The following is a 19208-nucleotide window of genomic DNA, read 5'->3' on the forward strand; positions in this document are numbered from 1 at the left end:
CCATCAAACAAGTGCTAGATTTGGTGGCCATCGTAAAATCCAGGTGGTTGTAAAGTTTTGAAACACGGTTGCTCATCTCCAGCTTACCTGTGTTTTCCGTTGTCTCTGTGTGATTTCCTGGGTTTTCTCCATGCTTCGATGCTGATTTGTTCTCTCCCTCCCCTTCAATTCCTATAATGAACTCAGGTCTAGAATCTAGAAGACTGTCCTCCAGATTATCTGTAGGTTCCTTCAAAAGCCAAATATGGAATGACGTTGATTTTCAGATGCCTACATTCACATGTTTTTAGATCAAGCATTCCTTAGAAGGTCATCTTAAGACATCTTAAGATGGATCAACAGACAGCAGATTTAACTTTACTTTTGTGTTGTATTTACTAAATACAGTCGTACCTTGGTTCTCGAACAGAATGCGTTCTGGGAGTCCGTTTGACTCCCGGAACTGTTCGAAAACCAAGACACAGCTTCCGATTGGCTGCAGGAGTGTCCTTCAGCCAATCATAAGTTGTGGAAGCCATGTCGGACGTTCAGCTTCCGAAAATCATTTGAAAACCGGAACACTCACTTTCCTTTTTTGAGCGTTCAGGAGCTGAAACGTACAAGTTCCAAAGTGTTCTGCAACCAAGGTACAAGTGTACTAAACCAGGCAAGCAAGCCAGGATTCAGTATCAGGGCTAAGGTCTATCCATGTGTGCTGCCCTATCAAAAAGTCAGCAATCGTTGCAGGGAGGAGCAGGAAGTGGGAGGAACTGAACTGATTCCCTGCCACGCTCTCCTTTCCCAGAGTCTGATTGGTGCAACAGCTAATTTCTAATGGCGCTATGAATAGTCAGTCCTGGTGTCTGCATCAGGGGAAGAACCCCACACTCATAATTGTGCGCATGGCTCCTTAGCCAGCCAGAGCAGGGTGGTTATGCGGGGAACCTTTCATAGCCCAAGGGCCACATTCGCTGGTTGGCAACCTTCCAGGAGCCACGTTCCAGGGGTGGACAGGGCAGAGGCAAAAGCAAGGAGAGCATTGGCTGCAACTCTTAACTTCGTACAATAGGCTCCGTTCTAGCCAGGCAAAAGTAAGCGGTTTCTACACACTTAAACACATGCATCTTTCCATCCAGGCAATATGCAAAGCACCCCTGAGTCTACAACAGGTACAAGCAAGAGGTGTTGCTTGAACACTACATCAAGGACAGTGTGCGCTGAGTGTTGCACATTTGTTTATCGCTTACCACTAGCCGGATTTCTTCTTTGGGGGCTAGTCTCTCCAGCAACTCACAAGCCAGCTGATAGCACAAGATACTGGACTGACACAGGTTGCATTCAATGGCCTTCTCGTCTTTTTGACAGGTATGAGAGCCACCCCAGGGGGCTTGGAACACATTGTTGATTATAGAAATTATGTCTTTGGATATGCTGTTCTCTAAACCCAGGGTAATGCCGTCATCTTGCAATTCCATCTGAAAAGCAAGTTTTAAGGAGCATAATTAACAAAGCAACTGAAATACACGCTATTGACATAAAACAAAATCTATAAGTAAGCACCTCCTAGGCTACTTATTTTCTTAAAAAAAAGAAAGACAGATGTTGAATCCGTTCAAAACAGCTGCGTAAGAAGCAGACGTCAACAGGTGAAAATCACCACTCCTCCATGCCAGGAAAAACTGCAACTGTTGAAATTCTTCTTGCCAAGCTGCTGTTGAAAGTAAACAATCTCTATCAGGGGAATAAAGCAGAGGTGGCTTGATCTGGGGCCTCCAGATGTTGCCCCCAACATCCCTAACTGTTGGCCATACTGGCAGGGGCTAAGGGGAGTTTGAGTTCAGAGGTGGCTGGTGTCCCACAGGTTCTCTAACCAGTCTACAAAATGTGAGGCTGGAGGAGATCGCCCGAATAATGGCAAATAATATGAGTAGAGAAAAGGAAGCTTAGGTCCTGGGGTTGGTAGCATGTGATGTGATTTGCTTTGTCCCAAAGCCGCACCAACTTCAAGTGGGAAGAAATGCATCCACAACCTTGTGAAGTCCAATTTTACCAGGTTCTCACTTTCTTTGGGCTACATTGTTTGCTACTAACATAAACATGGATTAGGTAACAAGGAATGATGCAACTTCCTGGGCCACCCATTACACTAATAGGTGTTCCTCTCTTTGCAAACCGGATCTCGGAAAACAAGCTGAGACTATTCTATGCATCCAAAATCTCAATGTGCAAATGCAGAACCAAGCATCACAAGTGACTCGCACTCTTGGATATTGCATGGTTCCCATGTACAACATTTATAAACAACAACAGCGTTATTAGATAACCCTCCAGAAACTCATGCATCACTCTGGAGCTTTATTTCCGTCCTCGTTTAAAATGCCAGAATTCTCTTTTGCATTGTCACCTGCTTTAAGATGAGATCGAACATCAGGATGAAACAATTCAGATTCATTTCTTCATCGTCGCAGTCGAAGTCAATAGCCCTCCCTCCTCCTCCTCCTCCTCCTGGGTGCCCAAAGTTCTTGAAAGGACTACGGAAGGGGCTTCGCATGGGGCTGCGAAAAGGACTCTGAAATGGGCTTGGGAACGGGCTCAGTGTATTATGCTGAACTCTGTGCCCCGGATCAGAGGCAATGCTCACCTAGAGAAGTATGAAGAACCCAACATGCACAAAATCAATGCTAAGCTCTTGTGGACTGACTAGCATGAAGCAAACACATCAACATTTTGCAACAGAAACAAGGAGACAGTTCCTTTAAAGTAGGGTCGTCAAATGATTTGGGAGAAATGCCCTGCCTTGCTTCTGTGCATTTAACAGCAGGCTTCTATGGAGCAAAACCTTTTTAAAAACAAAAAGCAGCATGGAGATCATCATTATTACCTGCTATTGATCAAACTGCACATTAGTTAAACATCACTTTAAAATAAAGAAAGAAAAAGGTGACAACAATATCTCAAAGGTATCTTCCCAGAAATCACACCTAAGCACATCTACAAAGTGGTTTAAAAATGTCTTACTGGGATTGATGAAGTATTTCTTAAAACGAAACTGTTCACAGGCATAATACAGAGAAATATAGGTTGTCTGACTTAAATCATATTAGAATGATGTGACCTAGGATCAAGTAAGATGTGGGACACCATTCACACAATTAGAAAGTACATGAATGTTTTTAAGCAAACAGCAAGCTCAAAGAACCTGATCTCAATGGGGAACCTGGTAGAGGGAAAATTTAACCTTTTACTACCCTAGGGATTGGGCCCTAGGCACATGCTTTTTGTATTGGGAAGGAAGCTCCCATTCACACAAACAAATTTCCTTCCCTATGCAAATAGCAGGGATTGGGGAATAGGGCACTCCAGAATGGAACCCCAGCAAGTGGCAAAAGGTTGAAACCACTCAATGCACCTACCATTTACATTTATTTATTTTTAATTAAAAATAAAACCAATCGCACAAAAGTCTTTAAAAGCTTATTACATTTATATACTGCCTTTTGTCTGAAGATCACAAGGTGGTTTACAACATAAAACTGCAAAGGATGAAATCACATCCAACTTTGGCTCTGATCATAAACACATCTGTACATGCAATTAAGCCTCACCAGGTTCACCATGGTTTACTTCTCAGTAAGTGTGTTCAGTTTCAAACGCTACATACTCTTGTGTCACTGAATTCAGTGGAGTTTAGAAAACAACACGCTACGTTTTCACTGGATTTCACCAGCTACCTTTGCCAAAAGAGGTGAGACATGCTTTTCCCTCTTATCATAAAGGTAAACTGATAATGAATTACCCTTCGAGCTGCAAGGTTCCCAGTTAGTTCCGTTACTCTTGATTTCCTCTGATTTGCCAGCTCTTTTACAGAATTAACCCCATCAGAAAACATACTGATCAGTAACTGAAGAGGGACCACAATGTCTAATTCAGACAACACCTAAAAGAGATAGAGAGAGAGTTCTCAGACCAAAAATGCAGTGAATGCTAATATTAGCACTAGGCCAAAATGAACAGTGAACTTAAGCAGGCATTTAATGTAGGGGAGTGCCATTTTCCCAAAAAAGAGGTGCCAGAACTCACCATGAACCCCTCCCTTGTTCTCTTATAATGGCATTGGTGCCCTCCTGAGAGATGCCAGAACTGAGTTACAATGAGTTCTGGCTGAAAAAATCCCTGGTTAGGAACCTCTGTAAGTTTTGACCCACCATCAGAAGCTGTTGGGAGTTAAAAATGGAGCATTTGGGTTCATCTGAACCTGCCTAGTGTGATAATATCATGCATACATGGCTTTCAACACCAGGGGCTGGAGTGCACTGGGTCCAGACGAAGCTGTATTGTGCACACAGCCTAAGGCTGCTGCCTCAGGTGCCTGAAGCTGTATTATCCCCATATTGTGGAAGAGGAGGTAACAAGACTGAAGGGTAGTGACTTAGAATCATAGAGTTGGAAGGGACCCTGAGAGTCATCTAGTCCATCTCCCTGCAATGCAAGAATCTCAACATGCTTGTCAGGTTTCAGTGAATTCCGATCCTCCCCTCCTCCCCTCATGGCAGACAGCCAAGGAAGTCGACAAGGAAGCTCTTACCGAGTCTTTATTTAATATTCACAGTGAGAGGCCTCTGTACGCTGCCTCTTGGGTTAATGGCATTGCTCCAACTGAGTTCCTCCCCCACTTCCCCTTAAGATGGCCACCAGGGGCTAATTGTCTCTGAGTCCTTTGCTCTTCCACTTTCAATGCATGCCATGTTCTGGGAGAAGGGGTCAGAAATGCTCTCCAGTGATAACGTGTCAGCTGGCAGCTCTATCTCCTTCTCTTCTCCCAACACCTCCCAACTCTTCTGTTCACCTGTCTATGAGATGTGACCTTCCTCACACCACTGCTGTAATTTGATACTGCTTTCCTCTTCTTTGGAAGCTTCAGGAGGAGGGGGGACGGTCTCCACCATTCCTCCTCAGTCTCGCCCCCCCCCCCAGACCAGTCCCTGACAATGCTGCTTATAGCTCTTGAGATATGAAATGGAATTTTCTTGCTGGCTCGCAGGCACATGCTTCGCTTACAGCAAAATCTTACCACCCAGAGGCGGCATGTCCTGTTTGTCAGGAGCTCAGCCTACACTCGAGTAGGACCCTGGCAGAGACACATGCCCAACTGGCATGTTCTCTCCCTCCTGGTCGATTGTTCGGGAGCTTCAAAAGCTTTCTTCCACCTGAACATCACAGCGACCGATGCCAACCGACACCGGCACACTTAGGGATCCGCAGAGTTTGCGCATCAAGCGTAACAGACCTCAGCAACGCAGCATTTTGGCTAATCTACTTTATTTACATATAAACATACATGAAGCACTGCAACATGGCTTCCTCTCTCTCTAGCATCAGACAGCAAAGAGAAAAAGAACAAAGGACAACAGTCCCACTTCACGGAACACAGTAACACAAACATCCTGTCTCCATCACTTCCCACTCTGTGGAGTAGAGTCAAAACATATACCGTCATGTGAAAGACAACAATCCCATGACTGCAATCATGGAGCAGGAATTCTAACACTGTTTCAATGACAGGGGAGAAGCGGGATGTGCCGCCCCACTGGCTCACCCCGTCGAAGCCTCACTTACCCAGGTCACATGGTGGCACCTGCAAGATATAACCAGAAGCCGCTGCCACTTCTCTGCTAGCAGCAAGGCAGGGCACCTGCGGGGGGGGGGGACTGTCTCTGGGGGTTCTTCCACCCAAGGAAGCTGCCTCAGCATGCCTCGTGAGCAGGCAGGCCCTGCTACCCCCCCAAAACAGCAATGGGTTTACAAAGCAGACCAAATCTCTGCTTGGGAAGGCAGGCCGAAAATCCAATAAATACTGATACGTAAAAGTCATGCTGCTGCTAACAGAGTGTTAATAAAATAATAATGATAATTATTTTATTATTTATACCCCACCCATCTGGCTGGGTTTCCCCAGCCGCTCTGGACGGCTTCCAGCAAAACAATAAAAACATAATAAAACGTCAAACTTTTAAAACCTCCCAATACCTTCAGATGCCTTCTACAGCTCTTTATCTCCTTGAGATTTAATGGTAGGGCGTTCCACAAGGAGGGCACCACTAACTATGGTAACTATGTTTAACTATGAGGGTTGGTGAATTATTATAATCCTGTTGGTACAGAGACAACGTTGACCTGATCATAGGAATGAAGGGGGAGCACTTACATGAAGCCAGAGTAAAGCCTGCTCTTGTACAGAAGAAGGATATCCCGTAAACCGACAGCTTATGAAGCCAAACATCTCCTCCATGGAAAAAGGGAGCGGGCACAGCTCAATATCAAACATTTTGCTACAAAGCACAAAAGACAAAAAGGGCTTATCAGTAAGTTCTTCTCGCAAGCTCTTTTCACAAAAGACCAAAAGTTGTACATAACATGAGAAGAACGAAACCTCTGTATTTGTTTAAACAAAATAAAAAAATTCCTTCCAGTAGCACGTCAGAGACCAACTACGTTTTTAATTGGTATGAGCTTTCGTGTGCATGCACACTTCTTCAGATATGTATTTGTTTGTTTGTCAAACCTATAAATGGCCGTCAGGCAAAGGTGCCTCTCAATATAGTTTACTGCTATATGAAATAAAATACCTGCAGGTTCCGCTTTACAAACACAATGCGTTCTCTGGAATTCGTTCCTTAGGTAAGTGTTCGCATAACGAGTCAACAATTTCCACTGGTTCCTATGGGGAAATTTCTAATACATTCGCAACCACAGAATTTTGACACACACACACCCTGCCAAAGCAGGGGGAACCCAGACAAAAATGATCTCTGATTTGTCCAGTCTCTCCCCCCTCCCTCAGCCTACCAGCAAGAGGCAATCAAGAAGGGAAAGCATGCTTTCTGTCCAGGTATCTGAATCTGTAGTGAAGTTTGGGTACTAATACCTTATGTTCAGATAAGTGAATTTTCGCAGAGTGAATTTTCATAAAGCAGGACCTGTGTGTCTAATGTTCCCTTCAACCAATAGTAAAAACCAGCATTAAATATTATTTTATAATATTTCTTGCCTGTGCTCCACAGTAAAATCCAGGGCAGATTGCAAAAACAGCATGATGCAAATTGAAAACCAAATAGAACTACTCATCCATATACAACAATCCTTAGATTAATCAGGTTAATCTGAAGCATGAACCACCAACCCTGTCTCCATTCAATTTTAAAACCATGGACCATCTGTAGACATTTATGACTACAGAAAAACCATCAAAAGTGGTGAACAGGGCAAAGGACCCTCTGATCCCCTATAATTTGAGCACTGGCCCCAAATCAATTCTCCTGCTTATTGAAAAGAAACCACCTGTGCTTCACTCAATGGTTGAGAAGTAATGAGCACCCCAAATTTCACAACTGATGGATTTGAAGCTTAAAGCATTCCCTCTTCCACATTACAAGCCACTTCAGGGTGCCTCCAGATATGTGAAGCAATATATATAAATACAATGGACTAAAGGGTAACTATGGGACACAGGTGGCGCTGTGGGTTAAACCACAGAGCCTAGGGCTGGCTGATCAGAAGGTCGGTGGTTCGAATCCCTGCAACAGGGTGAGCTCCCATTGCTTGGTCCCTGCTCCTGCCCACCTAGCAGTTCAAAAGCACATCAAGTGCAAGTAGATAAATAGGTACTGCTCCGGTGGGAAGGCAAACGGCGTTTCCGTGTGCTGCTCTGGTTCGCCAGAAGAGACTTAGTCATGCTGGCCACATGACCCGGAAGCTGTCTGTGGACAAATGCTGGCTCCCTCAGCCTACAGAGCCAGATGAGCACCGCAACCCCAGAGTCATCCGCGACTGGACCTAACGGTCAAGGGTACCTTTACCTTTACCTTTAAAGAGTAACTAACTTTGGCGCTCTATTTTTGAAAGCCCAGATGCCATTTTTCCCCCTCTGCAATTTGATTGACACATGCACAGAAGCCTCCACCAAAAGTTGGAAAGCTTCCACATCCTCCTACTTACCTTAATACTTCCCTGAATTCCTTCAGCTGATTGTCTGGCACCTCAGTCCTGATGGCTTCCAGCCATTCTGGCATAATGCAATCCCACACAGGTTGGTTGATTACATTGTACGGAATTAAGCACAGGATCCGGTTCAGACCTTCCTTCAACTGCGTCACCGTGCTGCAGGACTTGTCCCAGTATCCACCCACCTAAGGGAATTTATAGGGGGGAAAGACTTCATTAAGGACTCTTTCCCCCCCTTCAAAACAGCCCAACACATACATGGCACCATGCAGTCATGAAACACTACTGAATAATCAACAACAGTACATTTTCTTCTCTCCTATAGGAAGAACAATGAAAGTGAAGCTAAACTCTGCAATTTGAGGTGGCCCAAAGAGCTTGTGATGGCTTGTGCCCACTGGGACTTGGAGGACGGAAGGTAGAGAGGCCATGAGTAAGTGGAGCTCGTTCTTGATTTGCCCCCTCCCCCTCCCCCTCCCTGTTGAGTTCCAGAAAGGCAACACCGAGATTAAGGAGGTGCTGAATAACAGCTCATAGTGCCACCCTCCAGAAAAAAAGGAGGTAGGGCAGGGGATTGGCTGGAAGCAGAGCGAGGTTGACAGGGCAACGCTCCATTCTCCCCAGTGGGTCAACCTCCACTCAGAATACAGTTCATAACAAGCTACTGACAGAAGAAAACATGGACAGACTCCTCACCCGTGCAAATTCCATCGGTTTAGGAAGGAGGCACATCACCATGACATCAAACCGGACATCGCACACTGTCTTCAGCCATTTGGTGACAAACTGGGGCTTGAGTTTCTCCACCAGGCTGCCAACTTCGTCATCCATCATGTAGGCCGTGGAATGGAACCACTGGAAGACCATGCTCACAAGCCGAGCCAAGCTCTCTGTGGGGGTGTTCTCGCTCGGGGTGCAAAGGCTTACCTGGAAAACATGTTTTGTTTAGAAGTCAGAGTAAGTTCCAGCTTTCTCTTGCAATCACTCTCATTGCAGTGGGAGGAAAGAGATGCGTTAGGATGTGTGCAACTGGAAAGTCTTTGAAAAAGACCACGAGGAGGGACAAGGCTGATATCAAGCTTTTGCAACACTACTTGGAAAAGCAGTATGTGAATGTTAAACAAAGAAGCAAGACCCACTTAAACCCTCCTGGCCCTGCTAAGGTCTCAGATCAAGTAAGTTCTGCAGGTTTTGTAGCCTTCTCGGTAGTGGCACCCACACTATGGAATGCCCTCCCACCAGATGTCAAAGAGAAAAACAACTACCAGACTTTTAGAAGACATCTGAAGGCAGTCCTGTTTAGGGAAGCTTATAATGTTTGACGGTCTATTGTATTTTAATCTTTTGTTAGAAGGAAACCCAGCCAGATGGGTGGGGTATAAATAATAATAGTTACTACTACTATTATTATTACTATTTCCATAACCTACAAAACCTGTTTGAGAAGTGACTCTGGAAAATTACACAAACTCTGTTTCATATCTGCTTTTCTAGACTATGTAGCTCTGCAATAAATTGTTATATTATAGTAATCTCTTTAGAATCCAAAGAAGAAAAAGAAGAATGGGAAAAGCAAAAGAAACTCACCAAAAACCAAATTCCAAACTGGCTCAGAAGGCGCTGGTCGTTCTTGTCATCATCTTTGTTATCAAAGTCTGTATTGTCCAAAGAATGATGTGAAGAGGATAAGCCCAGCTGTCTCCTGCGATTCAGCTCATACTCCCGTTGCTCTGCGTGGAGTTCAGCCTCCTTCAGCAAGCTAAACAACAACATCAGGTGTCTCTAAACAGATGCCAAAAATACAGCTGTGCACAAGGCCCCACATTTATTATTTTATTTTTTTCCCTGTTGCCTTTGATTTTATGGCAAACCCCTCCTCACAAGGCACCTTCTATAAAAAAATAAAATTCCAGTGTATACAGTATCATGTTTCAAGAAAAGCAGCAATTTAAAGGAGCAGTGTCTAAGATAATTCATGGGCCACCAGCACACCCTTACTGAAAAATTTACTAAAAACAAATTAAGACACTTACGAATTATCGCCAATATAAATCTTCAAAGACAGGGATGGGGAGCCAGTGGCCATCCAGATGTTGTTGGACTACAACTTCCATCAGCCCCAACCAGCACAGCCAATGGTCAGGGGTGATGGGAGTTGTAGTCCAACACCATCTGGAAGGCCACAAGTCTCCCACCCCTGCTGCAAGAGAAAGTGCAGCTTGAAAAGTGGGTTTATTCTGAGTCTGCTTAAAAACATGCACTGATGGGGTCATATGCATAACATCTGGGAGGAAATTATATAACCATGGGGCTTTGTCTCTGATTACCTTATAGGCAGGTTGACAAGCAGGGCCTCTGAAGCTGATCTCAGGATCCGGGCAACCTCATTATTAGTAAAAGCAGTCCATTAAGTAACCTGTTCTCATGCTATATTACAAACTGTAAGAGCTCATCTGGTGTATTATTGTCCATGAATTGTTTTATGGAGACATCTACTTTACAAAGTGGGAAGCGGGTGGCGCTGTGGGTTAAACCACAGAGCCTAGGGCTTGCTGATCAGAAGGTTGGCACTTCGAATCCCCATGACAGAGTGAGCTCCCGTTGCTCAGTCCCTGCTCCTGCCAACCTAGCAGTTCGAAAGCGTGTCAAAGTGCAAGTAGATAAATAGGTACCACTCCGGCGGGAAGGTAAATGGCGTTTCCGTGCGCTGCTCTGGTTCGCCAGAAGCGGCTTAGTCATGCTGGCCACATGACCCGGAAGCTGTACCCCGGCTCCCTTGGCCAATAAAGCGAGATGAGCGCCGCAACCCCAGAGTTGGCCATGACTGGACCTAATGGTCAGAGGTCCCTTTACCTTTACTTTACAAAGTCCCAGAGGCAGAAGGTTAAGCAGTGAACAAGTAGCTCCAGACCCTTGGTGCTGCTAATATAGATTATGCTCATCTCTATGTGTTCATTATTCTCCACATAGCATAATTATTTGGACAGCCACTTTTAGGTCCTGAGTGGCCCGACTTCAGATTACTGCTCAGCTGTGAAGCTCATGGTGTGATCGAAAGCCAACCCCTCTGGGTTGCATCCAACTAAGTCAGAACTCAGAGCAGGCCCATTGGAATCAACAAGCGTTTGTTGGCAGGACCAGCTTAGGCCTATTGCTTCTACTAAGTCAGAGAACTCTCTGTCTGATCTGAACCTACCTCAAAGGGTTGTTGTGAGGCAAAAATAGGTTGCCCTGAGCTCGCTAAAGGAAAGGATTGAATTATTAAGTTAAACTAAATTATTCAATGTGTAATAAACTGAGAAACTCCTCTTATACGTTACTTTAAATAAAATTTAAAAATAGCAATGCAACAAATGGAAACACATCAAATGAAAGAAAACCAGTTTGTTAGACAGGAAGCTCCTAGTGCTGGTCAGTAATTGATCTGCTGTAAACTACAAGTTGAATCGCACTTGATGTCTCGCATTTCAGGGGGGCAATTTTCCTGGTCTGCACATCTTCTCTCGCTATGTTTCATCCCTGCAGAGGGAGCGACATAATCACGTGGGCAGGGCTGTTCTCCCCTTTCTCCTCCCCCTCATGTTCACTTTCATTCCAAAAGCCACCGCTCTAATTTTATTGCTTCCTGCAAGTTGTTTCTTCAAAGGGGTGAGGGAGAGCAGCAGTTGAAACTGACAAACTGCAACAGTCAAAGGCTTTATTAATTCCTTCTCCTCACCTCCCCTTCTCCAGGCATCTGAAACAGCTGCTTAAATCCATTGTTTCCTGAAGCAGTTACCTCCTATCTACTTTCGGTACCATACTTCCTCCCCCCTCCCCTTTTTACACTTTTTAATTAGCGAGAATGCACCTAGATTTCCTTCTCTTTTCTTAAGTGTTATTTTGCACCCGCTGAAGTGAAAAAGCAGGAATTAAAAATAAAATGAAACAAATTAGCGCCTGCAGCCCAAGGGAAGAAGTTTGTGGGCTTCATCCAGTCTCCTCCCTCCTGCTGAGCTTTGAAAGGATAATTGGGTTAAGCAGAGAATAGCATTGCACAATCAAAATATGGATACTGGGGATAAATTATATAGTGGCGTTTAGGCTGCTGAAAAGCTTTGCTGTATCAGGAGATGCTGCCCATTTGTTCTGAAGGCATAGCAGCCAACATGACGCTCTCAGGATGTTGTCAGACTACAACTCCCATCTCCCCTGCTCATTAGCCATGCTGCTTTGGGCTGATGGGAGCTGAAGTCCAGCAACATTTTGGGACAGCTTAAGGTAAAGGACCCCTGGGTGGTTAAGTCCAGCCAAAGGCAACTATGGGGTGCAGCGCTCATCTCGCTTCAGGCTGAAGGAGCCAGCGTTTCTCCACAGACAGCTTTCCGGGTCATGTGGCCAGCATGACTAAACCACTTCTGGCACATCGGAACACCCTGATGGAAACCAGAGCACACAGAAATGCTGTTTGCCCTCCTGTCTAATAATAATAATAATAATAATAATAATAATAATAATAATAATAATAATAATAATTTATTATTTATACCCCACCCATCTGGCTGAGTTTCCCCAGCCACTCTGGGCGGCTTCCAATCAAGTGTTAAAAACAATACAGCATTAAATATTAAAAACTTCCCTAAACAGGGCGCCACTACCGAGAAGGCCCTCTGCCTGGTTCCCTGTAGCCTCACTTCTCGCAATGAGGGAACCGCCAGAAGGCCCTCGGCGCTGGATCTCAGTGTCCGGGCTGAACGATAGGGGTGGAGACGCTCCTTCAGGTATACAGGACTGAGGCCCATTAGGGCTTTAAAGGTCAGCACCAACACTTTGAATTGTGCTCGGAAATGTACTGGGAGCCAATGCAGATCTCTCAGAACCGGTGTTATGTGGTCCTGGCGGCCACTCCCAGTCACCAGTCTAGCTGCCACATTCTGGATTAATTGCAGTTTCCGGGTCACCTTCAAAGGTAGCCCCACGTAGAGCGCATTGCAGTAGTCCAAGCGGGAGATAACTAGAGCATGCACCACTCTGGCAAGACAGTCCGCAGGCAGGTAGGGTCTCAAGCCTGTGTACCAGGTGGAGCTGGTAGACAGCTGCTCTGGACACAGAATTAACCACTGGTGTGCTTTTGAACTGCTAGGTTGACAGAAGCTGGGACAGAGAAATGGGAGTTAACCCCGTTGCAGGGATTTGAACCGCCGACCTTCTGTTCAGCAAGCCCAAGAGACTCAGTGGTTTGGACCATAGTGCCACCCACTACCATGTTGAGCTCTAAGAGTTTAGAATGATTTCCATGCATGGATGGAAGAGGGAATGGGACAGACAAGAGCAGGATTTGGGTTCCGCGTGTGTTCATCTGCCTGCTGTGGGTTACCTGATAACAGCTTCCACAGTACAAACAAGCTCCTCAGCCCCACACTCCCGAGTGTTGATAGGAGGCGGCGATGTCTGGTAGAGATGCGTCTCAGCTGTTGCCCCAACTTCACTGCTGTGGTGGTTGGAGTGGCATCGTTTGCAGTAGCGCACCGGCCTGTTCCCATGGCGACCGCAGCAGCCGGCAGAGAAACACGTGACAACAGCCCTCCTAACATGCGAGCTACAGTTCTGGAAAGAAGCAATGTAAGTGCCATTAAGCCCATCACGGTGACTGAGAGGAAGAATCAAAGAGCTAACTATTCAAAGAACTAACAGCTTATCCAGCAGGAGGGAGAGAAACGCATAGGTGTGTAGATTGAATTTTAGGTAAAGGTAAAGGACCCCTGGCCGTTAAGTCCAGTCGCAGACGACTCTGGGGTTGCATGCTCATCTCGCTCTATAGGCCAAGGGAGCCGGCGTTTGTCCACAGACAGCGTCTGGGTCATGTGGCCAGCATGACTAAGGCGCTTCTGGCGAACCAGAGCAACACACGGAAACACAGTTTAACTTCCTGGCGGAGTGGTACCTATTTATCTACTTGCACTTTGACGTGCTTTCGAACTGTTAAGTTGGCAGGGGAATTTTACTTGGATGTGATTTGGTGAAATTGGCTGGCTTGACTTCTGTGAAATGGGCATTCTGCAGGAGCAGAACATGGGTTTCAAATGATTGGCTTTTTCGTTTGGGGGAGGGGGATGTATTCCCCAGATCTGCCCTTCACTAAAGCTCTAGGGCAGTGTTTCTCAACCTGTGGATCCCCAGATGTTGTTGGACTACAACTCCCATCATTCCGAGCCAGCATAACCAGTGGTCAGGGATGATGGGAGTTGTAGTCCAACAACATCTGGGGACCCACAGGTTGAGAACAGCTGCTCTAGGGCATGATATTTGTATTTTAGCCTTACCTATTTGCCTTTGGTGAAATGGATGTCCTGTTGCAGGAGGGAATGCTGTGATTGCTCTCACAAACCCTGCAGCAGCCATTTTGTGACTGGCTATGCCCTCTCATGTGGCACCCGTTTTGTGGCAACACACAGCACTTTTGCAAAATTCCAAGTGTGCCCTCCGAAATACTAAATCATACCCCTAGTCAATGTGTGAATTTTAAAAGATGGTCGGTGAATACTTACTGTAAATAAGGTCACTTAAATTCATCTTATCAAAATCAGCAGGGCTTATTTCAGAGAAAATAAGCTTAGGATGGCGCATGGTATTAATGCAAGTGAATTCCAATTTTTTAGGAGGGTATATATATATCAGTTTTAACGTCATGGAATCTTACACTGCTTCAATTGTCAAATGCCCATGTTTTATGAAATTATTACATTGGCATTTTCTCCTTTTTATAGCACATGGTTAAATGAGGACCCTTCAGCATTCTGCTCCCAGGCCTCTCAGTCAAACATTTAAAACATATTCAACACACATTTAAGGCATCTGAGTTCCCCCAAATAATTCTGGGAGCTGCAAGTTGTTAAAGGCACTGGAAATGGTAGCTTTGTGAGGGGGAAAACTACAATTCCTAGGATTATCTGAGCAAAGTAATGTGCTTTATGTGTGTGCTGAATGTGCTTTAAATGTATAGTGTGGAACTACTGTGATGACTTAAAAAAGCCCAGAGTGCAGGAGGTAACTGGCTCTACTCCCTGGGCCACCATTTTGCAACTGGCTGCTCCCACAATTTCATACATGGCTCAGCTTGGTTGGTGTTGAGGTACTATTTTTTTAAAAAAATATAAAGCAGACCCCACAAGTCTGCCATACACAATGAAACAAGGAACTTTGAACAAGGTATCTCATTTCCTCTTGCCTTCTTCAATCTCCTGCTCTAGGGTGGATTCTAGACACATATAAAAAAACACACTGTGAAAATGCTTTTTAAAAACCGTTTTGAAAAATATATTGAATTTGCCATAAGCTCACCATCGCCATCTACTGCCAATTTTGTATAATGCCCTTAAAACACACTTAAAATGTTGTATTTGCAGCTGTATAGCTGTGTCCTAGGTCTAATTGTGCCACAATTCCTTTATGTCATGGCGTGAGGTAGGGAAAGCTAAGCAGTGCCTTGATCTTGTGTTGTTTTTTTAAAATAAGAAGGCCATATTTTGATAGAATAGTAGTGACAACTCCAAGGTGCAAAGCCTGGCTGAAGCAATTCCAGTCTGAGCAAACGAGAACAAATTGTTCATTTGAGACACTAAAAGGAATCACTAGATGAAAGTAAATTTGTAAGCATGCTTCATTTTGTTCTGCTGAAGCCTTTAAATTATCCTTGTAATCTCCATTCATTCCTACGGGCCTGGTGCCACAGCAATTATTTGTGGATTGCACTCACACCGAACTGCGCAAGGTGAAATGAATGGCAACAAGGCAGCGCTTGAAAATAGCCACTGAATATCAACGCCCAGTAATCAGAAGCACAATGCCAACACGTTCCAGCAACATTCCACAGACTCCATCTCTTAACCAAAAACGACGACAATGGGAGAATATTTGCACTGCGTGTGACGACGAGATGAAATCACAGACAAAAATAAAAAGCTGAGAGTGATGCCCCATCACATAGATGGAAGAGTCTTACCTTCTTTTGACATATAGCAGAAATTTCGGCTGTAATGGGAAGGTAAACGGAATATCAAAACAGTTATGATCACTCCTTTAACAGGCTGATCTGGGGCCTTACAAGATATTCTAGAGAAAATGGAATTATGAGGTGGTGATAGTGTGACCATCAAAAATCTTGTTTGCCTGTTCAGCACATTTATGTCTCCTAATAGCAGTTTCTGGGGATCGTGAACAGGAGAGTTGTGTTGCACTAATGCCTCCATTTACATAGATGTCTCCATTCTGAGAACAGAATGCTGGACTAGATGGGCCCCTGGTTTGATCCAGCAAAGCTTCTCTTATTATATGTGTGCTGGAAACAGACCGCTAGCCATACAGAACGCTTCTAGAATGAGGCACCTCTTGTAGTTCTGTTTGCAAAGCGAAGCAGGTTTAGGCTTTGCAAGTATCTAGAATCTAGTTCCGATGAGTTCTGGCTGAAAAAAGAGAGGTGTGGCTTGGGCGCGCTGCAGGCCAGGCCCCATGGTCACCCCCCTCAGGGATGACACCCAGGGCGGCCTGCACCCACCGCTCCCCCCTTTTCTACACCACTGCTCCAGCCTGTATTTGTTGCAATCAGAGCTGCTTCCTTTCTGCTGCTGTTCAGCTTCCCGCACAGAATACACGACTCATCTCACTGTGCACTATTTAATGTAAGTTATGTAACTTACACCACATTCATTTCAATGGAAAGCAAATGTTTAAACAATGCCACTACCGATCTTCAGGAGGGGGGGTTGCGGGCTCACGACCCCGCCCACACTCCCGCGGGGCTGGCGCCAGCCTCGCGGGAACCAGGGATTCCCTTAATTTGCATCCCCCGCAGCGCCAGCCAATCGGCTGGCGGCGGGGGCGGGCCAACTAGAGGCCACTTAAGGTCGGGGCAGCCCTGGGCTCGCCCCTTTTCTCCTTCTCAGCCGACGCGGTTTCCCACCCACCCGCCCTTTAGGTTTGCCCTTGTTTTTGCTATGGGTTTCGGCTGGTCGCCGCAAGGGGCCTGGTAGGAGTTTTTCCATTTGGCTAATTGGCTGGTTTTTGGAGCCACTTGGTTTTTTCGCCTACCTCGTAGCAAAACGTCACAACTCCCTTGGTTTTGGCGGTAGGCATTGGCCGGGGTATTGTCATGCAAATGAGATCTGGGGGGAGGAACGCCATCACCTCCCCCAATGCTTGAAGGGTAGTTCGTTAAAGGACTCCGGGGGGCGTCGCCTCGTCCGAAACCTACCGAGGCTAGGGCCTAAAGCGCGCCCCCGAGCGGTAACCCCTCGGGGAGCGCCTAGGGATATGCATCTCGGGTGGCTCCCCCTGTTGGTGCTTAACCCTCTCCGGTTAGACCGGATAGTCTGTTAGGGCCAATGCCTAAAGCCAATACCTCTCTTACCTGTAATCAATAAAGTTGTGGCCATTTTCGCCCATTAACCTAAATTCTTGTGTCCAGTGTCTTTATTTATTCCACCTGTGGAGGGGGAGGGAATAGCCACGCAATGTCAAAAACGTAACTAATTATGTGCCTAACATCAATCTACAAATGGCTAACACTGAATCTGCTCCCCTGAGGAATAGCCCCACTGATCCTCTGCGACCAGTTCCAGTCAGGCTGGCAGACACCAGTCCTGAACACCCTGCAGAAACTGGGTTTTGCCCCTCAAGCCCTTCTAAGCCTGGGGTTGGGCCAGGCAAAAGCTACGGTCAGGCAAAGAATCATAGACACCGATAGACAATGGGACTGCTCAAGGTGCCCTGACTATAAAATTGGAGAAATCAAGAGAGATATAGCCGTACCGGCAGCATATCTCTTCTTTCTCATATCTAAAAATGCAAGAAGGGCCTTTACACTCGCCAGAAGCTCGGCCCTACCCTCACCGGTCCTGGAAGGAACCTTTAAAAAAGTCCCATACGCTCAGAGACTTTGCGCCGGTCCATTGGGGGAGGTAGGAAGCCCAGAGCACTTGTTCTTTAGATGTCCCTTTTATGAAGAGGCACATAGTAAATCCATTGATCCCCTACTGGGTGAGGCTCTCTGACCTCCCGGAAAAGCAAAACTTCGACCTTTTTCTGTTAGGCAAAGATCAGAAGACGGCTCGGATGGTCGCCAGATTCTGTGTACAGACCTGTAGGCACAGACCACCTCCCAACTCAAACTAGTTCGTTAAGAAAATCCCCAAACTCGGTTCTATGGGTGACTCTGGATCGACTCCCTGCGGTAGTTTATTGTTGTACTTTAAAAAAAATATATATTGCTGTACATTGTTTTAATTGTTTGTTTTCCTTCTGTGACTGTACCCCCAAGTGTGTTTTATAAGCTGGTCTCCAACCATAATAAATTATCTATCTATCTATCTAATTATGTATAGATGGTGGACTTAAAAGCAACAATGTGAATGAGTCATATTTGTTTGACTGATTTCCATTTTGGAAACTGAACTGCTGTTATTTCCGCTTCCTTTCCCACTTTTTTCTGTGTTATGTACTGAAGTTCTCACCCTGGGCCAGCAGGGGGATACTGTAGATAGTTATGCAAATAAGGTATCGAAAGTGACGTTCACTGATTGGATAGTTTTAGAAAGTTGTTACAATTATGTGTACTGGAGCTCTATATAAGCAGGCTGACTGAACCCTTCAGTCCTGTTCTGTTCTGGCCTGTGAATAAACAAGAGCTGTTTGAAGAATCGCTGTGTCGTCTGATATGTTCGCCCACAACTTAACAGTCTGGATTCTCTCGCATCTTTAATTTCAACTCTGATCATTCCTGAACTTATGTCAGCTCAAACCATTTGCCCATCTAGTCCAGTATCGCCTGTTCTGACTGGCAGCAGCTCTCCGGGGTCTCAAACAGAGGGTCTTCCCCATCACCTGCTGCCTGGTTTTTTAAACTGGAGGTGCCAGGGATTTGAACTCAGGGCCTCCTGCATGCATGCCACGTTCTCTACCCCCAAGCTATGATACAGGGGCTTGGTTTGAATGACCTTTGAGCACCCTTAGAATCCCACAATTCTATGATTCTATAAAAACACCCATATCACGGTATTGCCATTAGTACTTGCTATCCAACTTTAAATGGTCTTACCTTGTGGTAAAAGAACATCAATCAACCATTCACTGTGATCCCTTAAAAGGAAAGGAAAGAATCAGAGTAGTTTATGATGTGTTTTCCCTACCACCACCACCAAAATAAAATAAAATAAAACATGAAAAAGCCATTTTTAAACTGCGCAGGCTGGGCT

At 45.4% G+C, this 19208-nt stretch overlaps 1 protein-coding gene across 1 annotated transcript in view; it reads right to left on the reverse strand.

Annotated features, from left to right (window-relative positions):
* The window catches only part of UNC79 (unc-79 subunit of NALCN channel complex), a 129980-nt gene that overhangs the window by 74826 nt on the left and 35946 nt on the right, over positions 1-19208 (reverse strand). The window contains exons 10-20 of the mRNA XM_028717104.2: positions 19052-19092; positions 15962-15990; positions 13337-13566; positions 9568-9739; positions 8677-8907; positions 7975-8165; positions 6185-6308; positions 3776-3916; positions 2384-2620; positions 1227-1454; positions 88-229 (exon numbers count right to left, since the gene is read on the reverse strand). Of these exons, the coding sequence (XP_028572937.2) occupies positions 88-229; positions 1227-1454; positions 2384-2620; positions 3776-3916; positions 6185-6308; positions 7975-8165; positions 8677-8907; positions 9568-9739; positions 13337-13566; positions 15962-15990; positions 19052-19092 (1766 nt within the window). The remainder of the gene's footprint in view (positions 1-87; positions 230-1226; positions 1455-2383; positions 2621-3775; positions 3917-6184; positions 6309-7974; positions 8166-8676; positions 8908-9567; positions 9740-13336; positions 13567-15961; positions 15991-19051; positions 19093-19208) is intronic.

Source organism: Podarcis muralis, chromosome 1 (genome assembly GCF_964188315.1).
Source record: "Podarcis muralis chromosome 1, rPodMur119.hap1.1, whole genome shotgun sequence".
In the NCBI taxonomy this organism is placed as follows: Eukaryota; Metazoa; Chordata; class Lepidosauria; order Squamata; family Lacertidae; genus Podarcis; species Podarcis muralis.